The sequence below is a fragment of the Ornithodoros turicata genome, chromosome 2 (assembly GCF_037126465.1).
Source record: "Ornithodoros turicata isolate Travis chromosome 2, ASM3712646v1, whole genome shotgun sequence".
Lineage (NCBI taxonomy): Eukaryota > Metazoa > Arthropoda > Arachnida > Ixodida > Argasidae > Ornithodoros > Ornithodoros turicata.
This window is the reverse complement of record NC_088202.1, coordinates 89,765,796-89,786,187: the sequence shown is the minus strand read 5'-3', so window position 1 is coordinate 89,786,187 and position 20,392 is coordinate 89,765,796. Positions and strand designations below refer to the sequence as shown.

Genomic DNA, 20,392 nt, shown 5'->3' with positions numbered 1-20,392 from the left:
TGTTTCGGTTTCAGTCTGTCTACCAACGTTCTGATGACGTTTCTCTGGTAGAGCTTTATTACAGTTTCACAATTTCAGTCGACCCAATATTTTCAACAACAGCAAAAAAGATTTGTAGAAAGTTTCAGTGGCTCTCTTCCTTCCCCGTGATTCCCGTAATGTACTGGCAATACTACACTAGAGCGGAAATAGTTGTATATGAACTACTGGGTTGTCCTTGTTTTGGCTACAGCAGGCTACAGGCATGTGCGTGCACAGTGCGGTTTATTCCATTAAATTTGTGCGATTTTAGCTGGAAGCTTGTAAGTTTAAAAGTCGTTCACCTTTCGTGTCAGACACAGAGAGAGCTTGGAGCAACATCTGTTGCAGTTGACCAGTGTTGAACGGTGTATTATCAGTGAAATGGTGAGTAGACGGCGATTTGATTTGTGTGCTCTTTGAGCAGCCAATAGGAGCCATACTCAACAGTAAACAAAATGGCGGCTGTTGTAGTTCAATCGCTCAAGGAAGGAGTTGTGTGGAATCATATAACGATATTTGGCGGATGAACTATGAGCGCAAATACTGCGCACATGAGTTGTGATGCTTTCAACATTTTTGAGCTTTGTGGTGTTGCTTGTTGGGCTCATGTTGATCCATAAGTGGAGCCCATTATTTGGCAGTGTCCTGTGTAGTGCCTTTGCGTTTTATGGGATACGAAGGCTCCTGCAACATAAGTTAAATTTAATATTGACCAGACTTTGTCAAAATGTGAAATGTGGCTCGCAAGGGAGCACGTTCATCTGCAACTGGACAAGCAACGTTGGAAGTCTACTTCACCGTGCTCTGCATAGACGAAGAGAACTTGTCAGCACGCTTCCAGTTGATGAGCAGGCTACGTCCGGTAGCTATCAGGACGAAAGATGCGATCGCCGTTGTAACCCAGGATCGGCTCACATCGCTGAAGTTAAAACATTCGTAGAAAATATCAGGGTACGGTACATCCAGTCTTGGTACGGATTGGTCAGTTCAAATGAGGACTTTCCGTGGGAGCTCGAGTTCATTATAGAGGACGTGTTATTAGCAATATGCGAAAGACTTTCATCTCTAGACCCATGTAAGCTCACAGAACAGACAATTACCCTTTTCCATGGACATTACCGAAACTACGTGAATGCCTTAATGAAGGTGGAACATGCAAGACAGTCTGGAGCGGTGGGATCAAGCGTGAATTGTTTGCAACAAGATATTATGCAGCACTTTGCGGGTGATCACTGGGCACTGAAAGATGAGATTCATGAACAGTGCTACATGCAGTCTGTTACATCTGTCCTGCTTGGCTTAGTACAGCCACCTAATATACTCACAAGCCCAGCAACAAACGCACTTGTTATTGACATACTTACAAACAACATTATAGCAACAGTTGTAGACCTACTATCAGACCCAAACTGGCTCAATGGTGCAGTTGTTTATCTGTGTTGTTGTGAAAATGATCCTGATATATTGTCATTTAGTAGAAGCGCACCACATGAGCTGGAAGCAGGAAGTTTAACAGTCTATGGGCCACCTGAGCAGCAAGCTTGTGGTGCTACTGATTTCACAGCACCTACACCAGAGAGCGAGTCTTCACCAACTCTTAACGTAACCTCAAAGAATTTACAAGTGACTCAGCCAGAAGCCTGCAACCTGACAATCCCCAGTGACTCTAGTACATCTGCTGTAGAACAGCATTCCACGTTGCCAAAAGTATACTTTAGTGCTCAAGAAAATGCAGCACAGTTACTGCCTTATAATGATATCGAACAGGCTGTTGAAGCAGAATTATTCCTTGGATCACTAACCTTCTCAGACATTCATATCACACGTACAGAGTCTCGGACAGTACCAGGGAAAGGTGTGCATACCGTATACTGTATAGAATACGAAACCTCAAAAACAGAAGAAGGACACCGTGTTATCTGTAAAGTTCATGAGACCTGGAGGCGGTTTCGAGAGTTTTTGGACCTTCAGAGCAACCTGGAGAAAAACCCAGCACTTGACAAGCACCTAAAGGGCATTCGTGGTCCAAGCAGGTGGCTTGGCAGTCGCCTTTCTGATAAAAAGAATGTTATGGAGAGGCGTGTGTTCCTTGAGAGGTACCTGAGGGATCTGTGCTCTCGCAACACTATAGCTAATAGTGATGAGTTCCGCAAGTTCTTGGATTTTGGTGTGGATTCCGATGACTCCTCTCTGCCAAAGACCACCATATCATCAGCACGAATTGACAAACTTGCCCAAGGAGTAAAGGATGCGCTTGACCTGTTTAGGAGGCTTCCTTTGGACGATCATGGCATTAACCTCCTCTCACCATCAGAAAACAGCTTGCTCCTCCTCGCAGAATCTCTTCCGAGTGAAGTAGACTTCATTTTCTCTGATAAGCAGATCCTTCCTCTTCAACAGACTGTCTTCAACTTTTTGGATAACTTTGATCAAGCTTCATCTCCCGAGTTTTCTCCGCCACAGACACCTAGCTGCCTCCCGAGCACAAGAGATGCATCTCCAAGTTCACCATCTTTGCAGAGTCATACAGGGTCAGGAAACCCACCACCGAACTTTATTTCCACATTTGCTGCAAGAGCACCAGACATGGCCGAACACGTTTGTTCATCAGAAGCACTGAGTGACCTAATTGGTTCACTCAGCTCTGATATCCCACTGTCCAGTGCAACAATCAACCTCGCGTTGGATGCTGTATCTGGGCTCGAAGTATTCAACTCTGCACGCCTTGTGTTGTTGTTTGAGTTCCTCATCGGGAAGGCTTTTGAGAAGTGGTTGACAGAACGAATGCACACTGCTCTTGGATATTCTAGAGGCGTTACATATGTGCATCGTTTGCACGAGAAGCTCTGGGGAAAAGGTGCCAGTCAGATCACATTCAATAAAGAGCAGGCGAAACAGGCAATTGAAAAGACTGTTCCGTTTGGACTTCATTTGCTTCTAGGGGCCAAGAATGTTACAAAGTCTGCTGATCTTGTGGTGGAGTCCCTTCAAGTGAAGAGACTCAACAGGTGTTTGGTGTACCAGCTGTTAGACAAATATGTTGACCTTCTCATGTATCAGGAGCAATGTGATCTCAATTCTGATGAAGAAGTTTGAATGTCGTGTACTGTACTAGACTAAGAGTGACGTGAAACTCACTTGGTCCCAAAAATGTTGTTTCCCAAAAATATTACATTTATTTTCATAAATGGGATATTTAATAGTTTTTGTTTTGTTTTCCAACCACTGCTGTGTATCCATGGATGTTGTGACCGTTCTGTAAGAGAATAGCAAAATGCATGTTGAGGTTCATATATATATATATATATATGTTAATGTGTTTAGCAGAAACGTGAAGAAAATAAAGTTTATTTATTGCACCTTCGTGTTGTGGCTAAATGCTACAGGAAGGTGGGAGCATAATTGAACCTCTGTATGCAATAAGGGGATAAGTCGAAGAGCCCAAATCGAGAAGACTCAGAGTGAATATTTGGTAAGGTAATTTCAGCCGGTATTCCTCTAATAATGCAAATGCAAAATGTGTACTCTACATGTATGTGTCTACTCTTGATGCATGTCCTGTTAGCATCGTTTTAGGGTGCGTGACTTAGCGGGAACATAACTTATCCCCTTTTCCAATATAACACCGCATGCACAGGGTTTTGGTGCAGAACAAAACATTTTTCACGAGTCAGATCTTGATGGCTGAATAATGGTGATGTCAGGTGGGGTGAAGTCATCCGTGTGTAATGGAGCAGCTGCGATCAGGCTTGTTGTGCTGCTAAACGAGCACCCTCTTGAAAATAATGTCCTAGCTGACTAGCATAATATGACTTGTTAGCATAGTGCGCACGTTTTTTCGATTACAATGCTCAGTAGCACTGCTGACATAATCATCACATGAAGTAGGAAGAGCATGTCTCTCGAATGGAAGTCAAAGTTCATGCCGGCATCGTAACAAGATTTGTATGAGTGTGTAGAAAACAGGCCTGATATAACTAGCCACTTTCATTTCACTAGCATTTCCCTTTTCTTACCTTACTGTAGCGGGTCAATAAATTGCAGTACGGTCCTACTTTTTCGTTGGTGGGTACATTGTGGTATATAGATGTCATTAGAGCAGAAACATTGAAAAGGGTCAACTTACCCCCTTATTGCATACAAGAAGTTCAGTTCACCTAGTTTAAAGAAACTGAAAGTATGGACAGGGAGAGCTTCAGAACAAGAACTGCCGATATTTTGAACAGCGACTGTTCTTTTGCACAGAAGAGCACAGAAGACAGTCTCAGTTCAAAGTATCGCTGGCTCTCGTCCTAACGCTCTTCCCTTAACATTTCCTTACCGGATCGCTGGATTGTTTCTACCCTTCTATGAAAGTACGGATGTGTTTTAGCACACTGTGATGGCTAAATAGTTCTTGTCACAAGTGCACCTAGCATTTTTTTGTGCCCAACCCTTTGCTCGCACTTTTGCCCTTGCTGGCTGGTTTACTCAGCACCAAGGGTGTGATTCACTGGAACAGTCAAAATGTTGAATAACATCCCAGTAAACCATAGACGTCCAGGAGATGTCCACCAGATATCCCAAGTCGGATGTCTGGATATCCCATGGATCATTTCAGAGATCCCGTAGACGTCGCATGTACGTCCTGGCGACATGATTTGTCCCACTTTTTACACATTCCACGGACGTCAATTTCGGGATATTCGGATATTCACAGGATGTTCTCAAATTTGCGTATATTGCTATCCCAGTAAACCATCTACATTCCAGCGACGTCCATGTAACATCCTAAGTGCGACATTCGGATATGCCGGGGAGGTTTGCACAGAGCCCATAGACGTGTTTTATACGTCCAATTGATGGCCATTTGTCCCGCTTTTTCCACATCCACGGGACGTCCCACTAACTCAACTAATGGACATTCGGACATTGAGAGGATATTGGCGCCACTAATTGCGATCCGTGCGCACGAACACATATTTTGAAACATTTTGCGAGAGGTGTGGTGGTGGTGGTGGGTCGGTGGGGGGGTGGGGGGTCGGCACCATTAACGGACCCGTAACTATAGAGAGTGGCCACCACATAACTATTTCGTTCCCTGTTTCCCCTCTGTGCCCGTTTCTGGTATTTCCTATAACGGACACAGAGCGCGGGGGTTTAAATAAAGCAAACAGAGAAATGGAAAAGCTCACAGTCCAAAAAGCTTCGAAAGGTACTAGCATTCCCTTTCCAAGAGAAAACAAATACTACATATTGCTTGTCGCGCGAACTTCCGCGAATTCGGGGGTACTGCTCGCCTCCGAAACAAAACGGAGGGTGAGCTGTCTAAGTATAATTCGATTATGCACAAAAACAACACTCATGTCAGGAGTTGTGTGGTGTATTAACTCTGCAACAAGGTAACGCCTGTGTTTCTTACACCTCTTGGTCTGAGACACTCAATAGGTTCATCGAAAGTCAAATTTGAGAGTGCCACAGAATTCCGCATCTCTGCCTCTTTCGCAATAAGTGCTCAATGTAACATAGACAGTCAGTTTTGGAAGGAGCAAAATCTTGCAATCTTGCACAGGACCGCTCTTTGTTTCTGAGAAACGACATTCAGCCCCTGTTTGCACTTTTTGGTTCATGATGCGATCACCTCAGAATATCCAAATCTCGATGTACCCAAGATATTCTCTTTGGGACGTACAGGGGATGTACAGAATTGGATATCCCCAACAACTAAAATATTTTGAGAAGACAGACTGGACGTCCATGTGACGTCCATGGAACATAGCTACAGTTGTGACATCTGCGACATAGTTTGGATCCAATCACGAATATCCTTGGGACGTACATAGGATGACATATTTTGGACGTCTCCAGGATGTTCGTGGTTTACTGGGATGCATAATCCTGTCAAGGAATTGAATTACAGTCGACCCCCATTTATCCGGGCTTCACTTATCCTAGCTTCAGCTTCTGGATCCGAACAAGAATTTCCAGGAACCACTATAGGAAAGTATCCAACAACCTGCCTCACTTATACGGTCTAGGGTCAGAGCCAATGTGCGACCTACATTTTCGGCAGCGGGGGCGACAACGTTGGGGGTAGAGTCCATACTCCATACTATGCTTCAACGATGTCCCTCTTTCCCATTGTAACAAAGAGCGACATTGTCTGTCTCGTTTTCTGTGTGTTACGTCGCGTGTGGCAGCGGTGTGTTCCCATTATACCCATGCAAGGTGATAACCAGTCCAGTCATTTGAGGCTGCAGAGGAAGGAAGGGCCTTCAGTCCAAAAATCAGAAAGTTAGTCAAAAAGTCCACCAGCATATTTTGAGTTCCTCGATGTGGACGGCTATGATGAAACGTGTACCATCATTTCTGATGAAGAAGTCATTGATATTGTTGGTTGGAATGACGACAGCCACGACTCAGATTACGACACTGAAGAAGCATGTGTTGTGACACTCCAAGAGGCCCGAAATGCACTCAGAGTTGCTCTGGTGTTTTTTGAACAAAAAAGTAATGTTCCTGAAGTTAGTGCCCTAACTAAGAGCTTAGGAGAGCTTGGTGCTTTAGTAATCTTGCACAAATGAGTATGGACAGTTTCATATACATTACAAAATAAATACGAGCCTCGTAGACAGCTCAAAATATCGTGTTTCACTTACACGGATGCCCCGCTATCCGGACATTGTCGCTGGTAACGGTCAAGTCCGGATAAATGGGAGTTGACTGTACTTATTTTCAGGGCACTGTAGGTGTATAGTTCGCGTCTAGTTCACCACGGAGTCCGGATAAACGGGACATGACTTTATAACACGTGTGACATGGCTCAATAAAAGCTAGCTTTCCTTTGCTGTCTAAATTACAGAAAAATTGTGTGCACCCGTTATGTGATACTTATGGTCACCACTATATATTAGCTGTGTGTGAGGTGCTGCTTTCCCTAAATGCTGTATTCTGTTTCAGTACTCTGTACTATTCAAGCAAGAGCAAGGTATGTTATGCTGCTTACACATTTACGAAATTCTTGCGCCTGCTAAAATCTGGGAGCCATAATCTTACCATTCTTACACCTGCAAATGCTCATTCAGCGCATGAAGATTCGATATGGAGCTGTGCTTGGACAAAGATGGAAAAAGATGGCACAAACTACATCCTCACGGGTTCAGTTGATGACACTGTTAAGTGTTGGAAATGGTCAGTGGAATGTTATGCACATCTCTGTGAATAACCACGCAATTAAGTACTACTTCACTTTTGCTGTTCACTTTGTAATAATATACCAACAGGCTTCTAACTGTCATGCATGTAATATATGATTCTGATATGATAAGCACACACAACAGCAGGTTCGTCACAGAATATGCTGTCAATTAAATGTTAAGTACTGTGAAACCCTCACTGCTTGCGAGCCCTTAATGTTGTGAATTTTGTGCAGTGTCGCTTTTATCAAATGTGCTACAGGCAAAGACATATTGCATGTAAGCCAATTAAGCCACAAACTTTAGTATTACAATTAACAAAATTTAGTGGTCACAAATATGGGCCCTGTGCTTCATTCGCGTAAAAGTGGTGTTTCAAAATTAAAAGATTTTGCAGTAAGTGGGGAAAAACACACAAAGTGGTTTTGTAGACTGCTTAAGGAAAAGTACAGCTTAAAATTTGTATTTAATATGGGATCTCTGTCTAAAAATGGAAAGCATTCAGATAATGTCCGTCGTAATGCATTTAGCACAGTGTCTTACATTACACAAAGCCATTATATAAGCATTATGTATACAGTTAAATACACTTACAGGGACGAAGAGAAACTAGACCTGCAGCACGTTCTTGAAGGCCATGCTCTTGGAGTTGTCTCAGTTGACATCGCACATGATGGAAGTGGTAAGAGCATTCATTTACAAGGGGTCCGTGAGACTCGGCCCTGTAAAGTACAATAGGGGACAAGGAGCGTGGCAGTGGAACCTGTTTGTACTGCCAGGCTTACTTATGCCTATACCTCTGCATGAATTTGTACAGTTCACTTAGGCAGGTTGCAGCAGTGCTATAGGTACCTCACAAGCTTCTCTGTGCAGCTGCAGAAGGTGGTTTCCTGAATCTACTCGTGTTAACTTGAAGCAAGAGCCCACTTAAAGTGCCACTTCAGACTACAAAAATGCTAAATTTATTCTATTTCATATTATAAATCAACCTTGCTCTATAAGCAAAATATAAAGCGTTCATTCCATAGCGCCAGAGAGGCATCATTCCCGCGTGAGGCCCTTCAATGGTAAATTAGGAAGCTGTGTGTTTTAATTTTTTTATTCAGTGTTAGCACCGCAAAGGAACAGTGACTATGAGTGGCGTACAGATGTGGATAGATGGAGAGAGGACAGCAGGAAGGAGTGGGGGGGACAGGAGGGTTAGTCTGCGTCCTGGGCCGACTTCAGGGGGAACTGTGCCGACATTCGTCTGGAAAGTCTTCGGAAAACCCACGGAAAACCTCAGACAGCAGAGTAGGATTCGAACCCATCACCTCCCAGTCTTCAGCACGACCTTGGCTACCACCAACGAGCGGGACATCTTAACCTGCTCGGCCATGGTGCTGTTAGGAAGCTGTGTGCTCGTGTGCCAAAGCTGAGTTTTCCTTGTGCCAGAACACCTTGAGGCGTCACTGTAGATGTAATTTCCTTGCTCCTTTAAGTTATAAAACACTATTCTGAAAACCTAGCGATTGTCAGAATGCTGCAGTATTACACTGCATAGGTTTGTGCATAAAAAAATTCTGGATTCCAGCTTTTTACTGAGGTTCGAGCCACATCTAAAATCTTTGCTCCATGAGGTTTATGCAACTACCCTTTGGCTTGCAGACCTGCAACAGACTGGTAACCAACATCACTGTAGTACAGTGCCTGGAGACCAGAGCCCACTTGCACAAACAGCGAGGAGATTCCTGGCATCCTCAGTGGATTTGGCAGTGCTTCTGGCACACAATTCTATCCTCAACACTGGCAAAGCTATTGAGGATGGAAGTGAGAAATTTCCTCAACAATCGTGAAAGTGGGCCTTGGTCACTCTGAGCAAAAATTTGCTAGGTATAACAACACTATAGTATATTAGCGACATGCTGAGCCCATACCCAGAGTCTTCATTTATTTATTTATTTATTTATTTCCATTACCTCAAAGGCCCGAGGGCATTACATGAGGGATGGGCGAAGAAACAAAATAGGATAGCAAGCACACGAACTTACAAAAGAAAAAATAACATCAAGGAAGAAAAAGTACATAAAGCACTGGACGTCAAGCATAGAAAAATATCATGTTACACGGAAGTGTGAACATAAGTGACGGCGAAATGACTGGGGGTCAGTAATGTTGATGATAAGCTCAGGTAGTGCATTCCACTCTCTGACTGCAGATGGAATGAATGATTGCTGGCAGTGATTAGAATGACAGTGAACAAGCTTAATCTTTTTACCATGATCAACCCTGTTGGAAATGTAATCAGGTGGGAGAAGCAGGTTAGTGTGAAGTGTGGTGTTGTGGTAAATCTTGTGTAAGAGGCATAGTGACGCAATTCGGCGCCTGGTGGAGAGGAGAGCTATATTATGGTGAAACTTAAGGGCAGATACACTTGTGAAGCGGGAGTAAGATGAGGTAATAAAACGTACAGCCCTGTTTTGAATCGCCTCGAGGGAGGCGATTAAATAATGCTGGTGGGGGTTCCATATGGCAGATGCATACTCAAGTTTTGGCCTTACAAATGTTTCGTAGGCTCGGAGCCGTACCTGTGGTGGGCAAGGGCGGAGATTACGTTTAAGATACCCTAGGGTTCGGTTAGCTTCAGCGGATATAGAGTTAATATGAGAGCTCCACTCCAGGTCTGCGGTTAGTAAGACACCAAGATATTTGTATGAATCACAGATCGTGAGAGCTTCTGATTTAACCTTATAATTATAATGCAGGCTACTACGCTTCCTTGAAAAGTGAACGATTTTACATTTGGTGTTATTTAGATGCATTTGCCATGATGAACACCAGTCCGAAATTTTATCCATGTCATGTTGTAACATGTCTTCATTACTTTTCATTTTAGGCTGTAGGGAAAGAGCCACTACGTGCTGTATTTGAGTTTTTTCTTTTTTGCAGTACTCATGCTGCCATTCCAGACAAATATAAAATCGATCTTGTGCCATTGCAATGTAGTTCGGTGCCTGCTGCTGCCTTCTCAAAAATTATTTGCAGTAGTGCTGCGTTTTTGTCTACTATTCAAATGGAATATTTCTTGCTACATATTCGATTCGTAGTGAGCAATTTTACTGGCCCTTTAACCGCAGCATTGAGTAATGTGCCTGGTATTGGGTGGTCAGTTGTGGCCTAATGTATGTAATGTTGTGATGCAGCAACATTCCTAATATTGTTATATTAATTACAGTGGCTGCTTCTAGTTCTTTGGACTCCAACATAAAGCTGTGGGATTTAGCAACAGGAGAGGAAAAGAAAAGCATAGATGCTGGTCCTGGTATGCATTTTCACATCAGATCCTGAACTTCGCGATACTAACATGCTGCATTTAATTCCCATTCTGCACAGTGCTTCTACATGTGCAAGGTGTTATCATTATCGATATCTGGGTAACGCATATGCAGTTACAGGAACTGCGTAGAATGATTAATTCTTGAGTATTATTTTAGTCTTGGGTCTTTAAGTTACCTGCTAAGCTACTTGCAGTGAGGGCAGCCTCCATAATTTTTTTTTTTCCTGTGGTGGCTTAGGTCACAGATTATAAAAGGAAATTGTGCCAAATTTGCACATTTATTTCAGGTGTTTATTTCCTTTTAAATCATGTTTCTTATTGATGTTCAAATGGGATGGTCTCAATAGAATGATGGGCTTTATAGTGCAGCTACAGACTAAAAAATGTTATTTCCTTTATTCTGTATTCTAAATTAACCTAACTCAAAGGCTCAGTACACAAAATATTGATACCATCAACGAACATTACGGGCTTCTACGAAGTTTCGAAATAACTCGCAGAACTTGATAGTTCCGGGTTCTCGAAGAGTAGGTGGCATCACCATGAGTTCTGGTGTCTATCTCCTAGCACCAGTGGATGCACCCTCGAGCTCTCCACTCTCCACATCACGTTGGAAGTTGCCAGCAGCTGTCGTGAGGAGACTGAAATCGAGCTTGGAGGAGCAATGTTGCCAGACGGATGAGAGACTGCACATACTATGATGCCATTCTTCTCAAAACTAGAAATTAATTTTATGATACTTTGGCATCTTACGGAGAAAACATACTTTGGGAGAATTTAATGTGAGACATGTAGATTGCGACAACATAAATTAGGCATGATTCCGAAGACACGAGATTTAGCTCGTAGTGACACTTTAAGGTATAGCGGACAAGGCCTATCTGAAAATAGCATTCCTTGAACATAACACTCACACATGTCGCATCACGAGTTGGGAATGTCAGGATAGCTTTTTTTTTTTTTTTCGTTTTCCAGAAGTTTCTTTGTGTGGTTAAGTGCCATTCTGAGGTTTGACATAGGATCATCCCACCGAAGTCTAGCCTTGCCAAAAGAAAAACTTATTTTGCTTTGAAGGCTACAAAGTAACATTTGCATTTTTACTTGTTCAAAGTGGATGCCTGGTCAGTCACCTTCTCACCAGATTCTCGGTTCCTGGCTTCGGGATCTCATTCTGGAAAGATAAACCTTTATGGCGTAGAAAGCTGCAAACTGGAGTCATCCCTTGACACAACAGGAAAATTCACACTGAGTATTGCATTTGTAAGTGTATATTTGTAATTTCTTTATAGGTCGTGTTCAAGCAAAGAACGACATTGTCGATGACTCTTTTTCACCCTGTATTAGACCACTAGAAACCCACATAGTGTTTCAAATAGGTCGTACATACTGTACTTAGAAAGTTTGGCAGCACATAGGAAAATAATTATTTTCTCTTCAATACTCTGGCCTGCAGTGCAATAAGTGTAACGAACCACATCTAAGGAGACTACTACATTGTCAGTTTTTGTTTTGCACGTCTTTCTTTCCTTTATTTAAAAAAATCTTTTTCATACTGTTGAATGGTTTCCAAGTACTCATAGCACTATCTGTTTTTCTGTGGTCTTCGTTTGCCAATACAAGCTTATCTTATAACATTAATGTGTGACACTTTTTTGTGTTTGCTTAATGCCAACTCAAATAGATATCCATAAAAAGAAAAAAGTGTGAGTGTAAACTAAAAAAGTTTTGTTTAGAGTCCTGATGGAAAATATATTGCCAGTGGAGCCATCGATGGCATCATCAATGTATTTGACATCTCTACAGGGAAGCTGGTACATACACTAGAAGGCAAGTTCAAGCTTGATCAGCCTCGTACTACATTTTTGTCATGATTTGAGAGCGTTTGTAAGAAGCTTTCTCTAGACCTGCTACCTCGTTAGATCCCAGATGAGGGTGATATTGACTTCCCTCCACCAAGCACAATTGAGATGAAATGAGAGAAAAGTGAGTTAAGGTAGGAAGTTTCCAGATCATATATGGGGATGAGATTAGATTGAAGATCTGGAGTGCATGTGAGGTTGAAGTGAGGTGGGTATGCTATGGGAAGGGTGAAGTGATGTTATCTCCTGCATGGTTTTCAATGTTGGGATTGTGCTAAGAGTTTGGAAGTTCAAAGCACTAATGATGGGGTCTGCTTCAACTTACCAGTGTGGAACTACACACTGAAGCACTTATTCTGTTGAATCTTGCTGAATGTGTGTGGCACAAGCATAGTGGGACTTTGCCCATGCATATTTTTTTTATGTATTTGCTTTAGAAATACCATACTGATGCTTTAAAGATTGTAGTAGATCAGCCACCCTTATATTATGCTCTCCAGTCGCACACAAATACTTTCAACGCACATTTGAACACTTAATTTTGAACTTCTTGAAATTTTCATGCATAAAAATGTCTTTCGGGATGTAATTCCAGTCGTAACCTAACCTCCCACTCAAAAGCTTTTGAATGTGCGATCCCAAATTAATGAGATATTAAGTGTAGCGAACCTCACTACACTACACAGTGGTTGAATTTCAGAAACCATAATGCTTTGTAAAATTTTCTTTTCTGTGCTGCTTATTCCAAAGCCCTCTTCTTGTAAATATAAGATGAGGCCCAAGAGAAAAAGAAAAATGCAGGAGAACTTAAGGTGGCAGTGGAGTTTTGTGGAACCATTTGCAGATCTCTGAAGGTTCACAAACCTGTTTCCTCCTTACAGGCCATGCAATGCCCATCAGGTCATTGACGTTCTCACCAGATTCCCAGATGTTGGTCACAGCATCGGATGACTGTCACATAAAAGTCTATGATGTGTACGTTCCATTCTGTGTTTTCTGTGTAACTGTAATGTACCACCTATTGCCATTTGGAAAATCTGTAATACAGTCAAACCCCTTTATAAAGATACTATAGATAGGAACGCGAAATCCAGTCGTTATTTGTTACACATGAACTTTAGTGAAATCGCCGGTCTGGATCATATCAACAAAGTAGATGGGTACAAGTAGAATGCCACTGAACATGCACACGTCACTCTAGGTTTCTCAGCAGTCGAAGGACAGTTTTTCAAGGATATTAGTCCTGCTGGCTCGAGAGACGTGAGCCGAGTGCTACTGTTGCCGACCGATATTTTGGACTCCAAATATTTTGACATTACCAAATTTTTTGGGACAAAACTAGTGGCTTATTAAACCTCCCATAGAACCAATGTATTTCCACTTCCAGGATTTCGGACCGTTCTTTAATAGAACAGCTCTATTTTTCCTACACATTTCGACCGAAGCTAGCTTATTTTTTGGGACCTACCGTCTCTCGAAAGCCAGAAGCATGGCAGAACAGAGCGCATCAGAGCTTATGTGTATGTGCTGAACTGCTCTGCTTAAGACAGGCGGAAGGCTTATAGCTCGAGTGACGACGGTAGCTACGAGGATGTTGATGCTCCCCCTTGCAGCGCAGCCGTCAACACGATCATGAATGCGTACACAGTGAGAGTCCAACACTGGCAGAAATTCACTGCAATGCGTTGTCCCGTGTTCGTGCCGCGAAACAAATGTACATAGACAGATTTGCAGACCAAGTCGATCTTTGCCATTCACTATAAATTCGAACTTCTCGATAATTTGGACCTATTCTGTGGTTCTCAGGAGTCCGGAAAATCGGCTGACGCCTGTATACAGAATTTGCGGTGATACGACAGGGTGTCTACCAAACTGGAAAATCAGGAATTGTCAGAGAATTTGCCAAAAAGCGGCTGATGTCAGAGAAAATCGAAGACAAGAGCTGTGGCGATGCGCAGCGAATCACGAGTGCGAATCAGAGGTTGAGCAGCCATGCTGCAACAGCTTTGCCGCATGGCAAACTTAGAGGCAGAAAAGTGGGGCAGCCTCATTAATCTGTTTTATGAGAGATCTCCCCCCTGCCCTCTATCGAAGCGTAGCAGCAGGCAACAATTTCCCATTTGTTTTGCTCGGGGAATTTGCTTGAAATAATCGGTGAAAACCTGGAAAAGTCAGGGAATTTGAAGGCTGCAGCTTGGTAGACACCCTGTACCAGGAGGACTAGCGTCAGTGTACCACGCAACCGCTGGATGTTGCTGGACCCTTCAGGTGGAACATGCAGTGGCCGCATGCAGAGTTGATAGTGACTGTGACTGTCTCACGGAAACAGAATAAATGAGGCAAACACAACAAGATGGTTTGCGAGTGAACCGTTCTGCATTGGAGCACGATGTGCTCCTGTATTATTGTGAGGAGGATCATGAAAGCAGGAATTTCTTTAGCACGAGAACAACAGTGATCGATGTGATCGACTGCGAAAGACCAGAAAAGTGATGACGAGAGAATTTGTTGTTGATTCTTGGGACAATTATCCAAATGGAAAGTAACTGTTCTAAGGCTGGAACACCAACAGACAAATACTACACAAGCCTGAAGTTGCACGAACATGGCAGTCATCAATGAAACCCAGACAGAGTGGTGGGAATTGAACCACGCACCTTTTGATTGCTGGTTGAGTGCACTATCCAAATTGGGCTGGCAACGGGTCTCCGAAGACTTACCAAGGCCCTCAATTAACGTATGAGACACGCACTCACTCTCTTCTGTGTTGTACATATGTGTGTATGAAAAAACATGCAGGAGAGGATGTGAAGATAGTGAGCAAGTATCCTGTTTGTTAAAGGGATGGTCGCATCCGGAAAACCATCTATGGAACTAGTAGTACTATGTTTGGCATCGCCCGACCATCTACCCTGCTAATTTTTATGTCAGAAAAGTGCTTAGATATTAAATAATCAAGTTTTAAAGATTAGCGCTACTTTCGTTGCTGCAGAAGCTCCGGCGGTGTGAAGTTACTTCGTAAGCGGAGAGTGAGGGCGCGGCCCTCATAGGAGGAAAGGTGCTGTCTAGATGCCCCGTAACTCTACGAGACGCCTGCGGAATTCCTTTTCTCAAGATCGCGCCCTCGTTGGTTCTTAGGGAGTGACGTTTTCTCATTTTTCCAGAGTGGGAATTCTGACATACTCTCGACATCCGCCGTCTGCTCTTGTCATGTGTTCCGTCGAATAACAGTCAAACTAAGCCGCTATTTAATGTGGGATTTTCGCTACCGTGGTCAGTGGTCAGGAGGAATAAAGTGACACTATAGTTTTGAAATCGACTGAAACAGATGTGACCGCCCTTTAATTGAGGCCAGTGACCCCCGAAATGTTCGCCCCCCCCCCATTTTTTTTCCCCTGTGTACCACTCTTACAATGTAACTGCACCCCCCATTTTTTTGCAACACCCCCCAAGCTTGCAATTCTGGATAAACTACTGATTGAGGCCCTTGGTAAGTCATCGGAGATTTGTTGCCAGTGCAGCATAGTGGTTAGCGCACTCGACTTGCAATAGAGAGATTTAGTTCGGAACGGCATGCACCCTCTTGTGGCACTACGTTTTCAGGTAGAGAAGTGCATTAATTGTTCAAGTCAATACTGTTCTCTTGGGAATATAGGAAAAGAGATGACCAGCAACACTGTCAGGTTGAGCACAGCTAAATATGAGTGCCTGCTTTGAATTTCAAAATGAAATTTGTCTTAATGTATTGCAGCATGAAAGTGACTATACATGATCATGGTATGTTTCTTTCCAACAGCCAACATGCGGACCTTGTTACAACTCTCTCGGGTCATGGCTCTTGGGTGTTGCACGTTTCATTTTGCTCAGACAATGCCCATTTTGCATCAAGGTAGGTTGCCCTGTGTCTTTCTTTATGCAGTACTGCTTGAAGGACAGAAACCATCCTGGCCGCAGATCACAGCCTTGCATAATAAATGCTTCTGACCATAAAGGGATAAAACGGACAGGTTAAAAAGGTTTTTTAACACTCCCTTTTTTTTGTTTATTGATCTCTACCATCTATTCTTAGTATGACTTCAAAGCTGTTCTACCTATTGTGTACATTTCAGTTCATCAGACAAGACTGTGAAGGTATGGAACTTGGCAGCTAAGGAATGTGTGCACACATTCAGTGAGCACTCCGACCAGGTGTGGTGTGTGAAGTACAATCCTAATGGAAGCCGGCTAGTGTCAGTGTCTGAAGACAAAAGTATCGTAATTTACGACTGTCCAGTGTAATAAATATCCAGTATCCCTGTCTTCATGAGACATGCTTTTTCTTTTTTTGTTACTGAAAAGTTGGATGTGGTAAATACATGTAAAAGAAAATGTATACCAATTTGAGTATGAATTTACTACATTTTGCAATAGCTACTGCCTAGTAAAAGCCAGGTTGGTTAAATGGAGGCCATACTCCAAAGAATACGAAGCTCAAGGTAGGCCAGTACGAAATGTTTGTAGTGGCATCCAGATTGCAAGGCATCCTCCAAAACAAACTTTTTTTCACCAGCAACAGCACCAAGGAAAGAATGGCTGGGGTTGCAGTAAAGCTCCTATTGATTATGTTTTCATCAGAAAATGGTGAGGTATCATCCAGTGACACTGATGTCGTAGCCTGGGGAATTGCGCATCATTACGAGATGCAATAATTACTTGAAATGTGTGTGCAATAGTTGCCCATTCAACCAAAAATCCCAAAAAAAGTAGGCAAGTATTCACCAAACCCAGGAAACCACTACATTAAGATTTATCTTGATGAAACCTACAATGAACAGTGAGGGTTCCAACCTTCTACATGTGTTTGCTTTTTCTAGCCTACTGTGGATAAATTTGCAGTGGTATACTAGTGCATTTGTAACTGTTGTTACATTTGTAGGAGAATGGAGGAACAGTTTCTACCTGTATTGTTTGATTAGCATACCACTTCAGAGGCAAAGTCAACACAGTGTACCGGGGGGGGGGGGGGGGGGGGGGGCATGCAAAAGGCTTCTACGAGGGGTGTTCAAGTCAGACTGGGACTTTTCATTTTTTGCAAAAGTAAAATGAATTACCACGCGAGAAATTAGTTTTATTTTTCCACGTGATCTCCAGCTGCACTAATGCACTTGTCCCAGCGTTTCACGGGGGCTTGGATGCCAGCAGTGTAGAAATCCTTACAGGCGCGTAGCAGCCATGATTGGACCGCATTCTTGACCTCGTCGTCGCAGCTGAAGTGGCGACCCCCAAGGAACGCCTTCAGTGGCCCGAAGAGATGGAAATCGTTGGGGGCGAGGTCTGGACTGTTAGAGGGATGTGGCAGCAACTCCCAGCCAAGTTCCTGTAAGGTGCGTGTCGTGAGATGCGCGGTATGTTGGCGTGCATTGTCCTGTAGGAGGAGGACTCCTTTGGTGATGAGGCCCGGCCGCTTTTGCTTCAGTGCCTTATGCACATCCCTGAGAGAGTGGCAGTAATATGCACTATTGATGGTGGTACCATTGGGCAGAAAGTCAACATGAACAACGCCAGCCTTGTCCCAGAAAACCGTGGCTATGACCTTAGCCGCAGACGGGGTGCTTTGGAACTTCTTGGGAGCTGGCAAACCTGGATGCTTCCACTGTTTTGATGCGCGTTTAGACTCGGGAGTGAAATGGTGCGCCCACGTTTCATCGCACACGATGATCCGAACAAGGAACGGCTATCCTTCTGTGTCGAAACGGTACCTTAGCTCTTGGGAGATTTCCAGTCTTCTCTGCTGGTCAAACACGGAGAGCTGCCACGGGACCCAACGGGCACTAACTCTCCGAAACTGGAGGTGTTCAGGAATGGTAGGGTTCAACGTTCCCACAGAAAGGTCACTCTTTCGAGCCAGTTCGAGACATGTTATCCGTCGGTCCTTGAGGATCAGGCGCTCCACAAGTTGGATGTTCTCAGGAACTCTGACACTGGGCTCTGAGCCGTCCCAATCAAGATCGTCCTGCACTGATGTACGGCCTTCTCGGAACTGTTTTGCTTTGCCGCGGCTAAGTGTATCGTGGCCATACTGAGCCTGAAGTCTTCTGTGAATTTCAGATGACTTTACGCCTTCATTGACTGTAAACTTCATGACAATTCGCTGTTCGATGTGCGTGCTCACCTAGTTGTCGGCCATCTTGTCCTGCACGTGTCTTCTGTTTTGCACAAACTTTGGACCACCATATGGTGAACGCGGACGCCTGTCGCGTGTGAAAATGACGAAAAAAAAGTAGCGCGAGCCATTTGTTCACTCAGGAGACAGAAAGTCCCGGTTTGACTTTAACATCCCTCGTATGTTACCTTTCCCCGAGTACATTTCCTTTTTGTTCGAGCCACAGGAACACTGAAGACATGTGTAACGTGTTTCAGTAGAGGTGTATTGAGGCGTTCTGCATGTTGAAGACAAGGGAAATAGGAGATATTGTCACACAGTGCGGGTCTGTAAATTGAACACCATCTGTAAATGAACTGAATCTTATTTGATTCAAAATCAGAATTTTACTGATCGTGTTCCATTCAACAACAGAAATCAATCTTTGTGCAGGTGTAAAGAATCATGAACAACACAACCAACGAATTCCATCTCTCTTGTGTGGGTGTTAAGGTAACCGTATCTTTCATTTCGCAAGGAGATATTATTGTACTTTAATGCCCCTTTAAAAGAGACGTGCCCCGCGCAAACGAAACCAACTGATGAATCTGACGATGATGTATATGAACTGGCTAGTTCACAAAGACAACTTGGTAGTATGTTGGGCTGTACTGGGAAGATGACCGACAGTTACGGACTACTTCGTATTACTTTGAATTTTACAGTTCGACACTGTGTATGCATAAAAGGGTTTTCTATAGTTGCCGACTATGGCTAGAAATACGAGACCATACCACAGATTGCTGCATAGTTTCAGAACCCTCACGACCGTACCTTTTTCTTTCTTTAGGAGTGGGGTCAGGGGTAGTGTACGAGCAGTTCCGGCGTTCACTGTTCGCCTCCGGGGGTACAAGTGGGAAATTTGCATCCCCTTGTATTCTTGCTCCCCGCAAGGTGTCTTTTTTTGCGCTCCTTTAAGCGGACACGGGGGGAGGGGGGACGTTGCTCCCCCGTAGACGCCAGTCCTGTGTATGAGAGACATTGTCTGCTGCTGTGCACATCGGCATGTCAAGTGGGAACTTGTGTGCTCAGCTGGGGATTTTCCTGGTAAGCTCGAAGTCTATCCATCCCAGCTTTGGGTTCGCAATCGTGATAAAAAAAAAAAGTCCCGACAAAGTAACACACTATTCATGCATGATCAGTAGCATATTGTGGCCAACTTGGTTTGTAATCTATCATCAAAGTTATTACATCCTTTTCGATCTGTTTTCACTCGCATCACCACAAGCGAGCCAAAAGGAAGGACGCCCCTCACCTGCTAACTGATGCTAGACTGCGAACCTCAGTGATTATGGCAGCAAACAATATTTCACAACATATGCTTTATACCCTTGCACGAATCTTTGAAAATTATACAAACTTTTTCATTGTAGGAAGCAAAAACACAAACCGGGCATCAGAAATGTGGAATGCATGCACATGCGTTGACCATAGGCACGCTTGGATCACATGGTCCACAAGAGGGACGTTCCGTTGGAATAGGATTTCGCACTGGTTAACAAGCACGACAGCTTTTTGCTGTAATCAAGAAATCGGAAAAAGAAGAAGAAAAAAGAAGCAACATGACTATCTACGTGTACTACCGGCAGTCAAAATTCGTAGAAGGCTCAGAAGCGTTGCATACTTCATTCACAAACTCCCGCATTGGGTCGTCGTACGTCGGTACGTCCCCTTCAGCCACTTTCAAGCCGGATTCAGATCGCAGAATTTCTGAGTAAAATGTTTTGTAACTGACTACAAATATAATTTTGAACTCAGAATGCGACGTATCATACAGTCATGTGACAATTCTGATCGACTTTGATCACGACTTGTATCCCATGATGCCTCACGACTAAAA

General features: G+C 43.5%; 2 protein-coding genes and 1 long non-coding RNA gene across 3 annotated transcripts; 2 read left to right on the top strand and 1 right to left on the bottom strand.

Annotated features, from left to right (window-relative positions):
• The first annotated feature begins 212 nt into the window (after positions 1 to 212).
• On the top strand, positions 213 to 16,670 carry LOC135385727 (superkiller complex protein 8-like). The gene is made up of 10 exons (XM_064615209.1): positions 213 to 405; positions 6,961 to 6,988; positions 7,086 to 7,191; positions 7,793 to 7,878; positions 10,411 to 10,497; positions 11,624 to 11,772; positions 12,246 to 12,339; positions 13,253 to 13,346; positions 16,168 to 16,260; positions 16,481 to 16,670. Exons 1-10 carry the CDS (start codon positions 403 to 405, stop codon positions 16,647 to 16,649), a joined length of 909 nt encoding a protein of 302 aa, XP_064471279.1. The 5' UTR covers positions 213 to 402; the 3' UTR covers positions 16,650 to 16,670.
• LOC135385725 (uncharacterized) lies at positions 461 to 3,380 on the top strand. Its single transcript, XM_064615206.1, has one exon. The coding sequence runs from the start codon at positions 583 to 585 to the stop codon at positions 3,115 to 3,117; it is 2,535 nt and encodes an 844-aa protein (XP_064471276.1). The 5' UTR covers positions 461 to 582; the 3' UTR covers positions 3,118 to 3,380.
• Positions 10,883 to 20,386, bottom strand: LOC135385729 (uncharacterized). Its single transcript, XR_010420484.1, has 3 exons — positions 19,327 to 20,386; positions 11,614 to 13,408; positions 10,883 to 11,230 (listed from the first exon to the last, which is right to left on the bottom strand). It is a non-coding gene; the product is annotated as an uncharacterized LOC135385729 (long non-coding RNA).
• Positions 20,387 to 20,392: the final 6 nt, after the last annotated feature.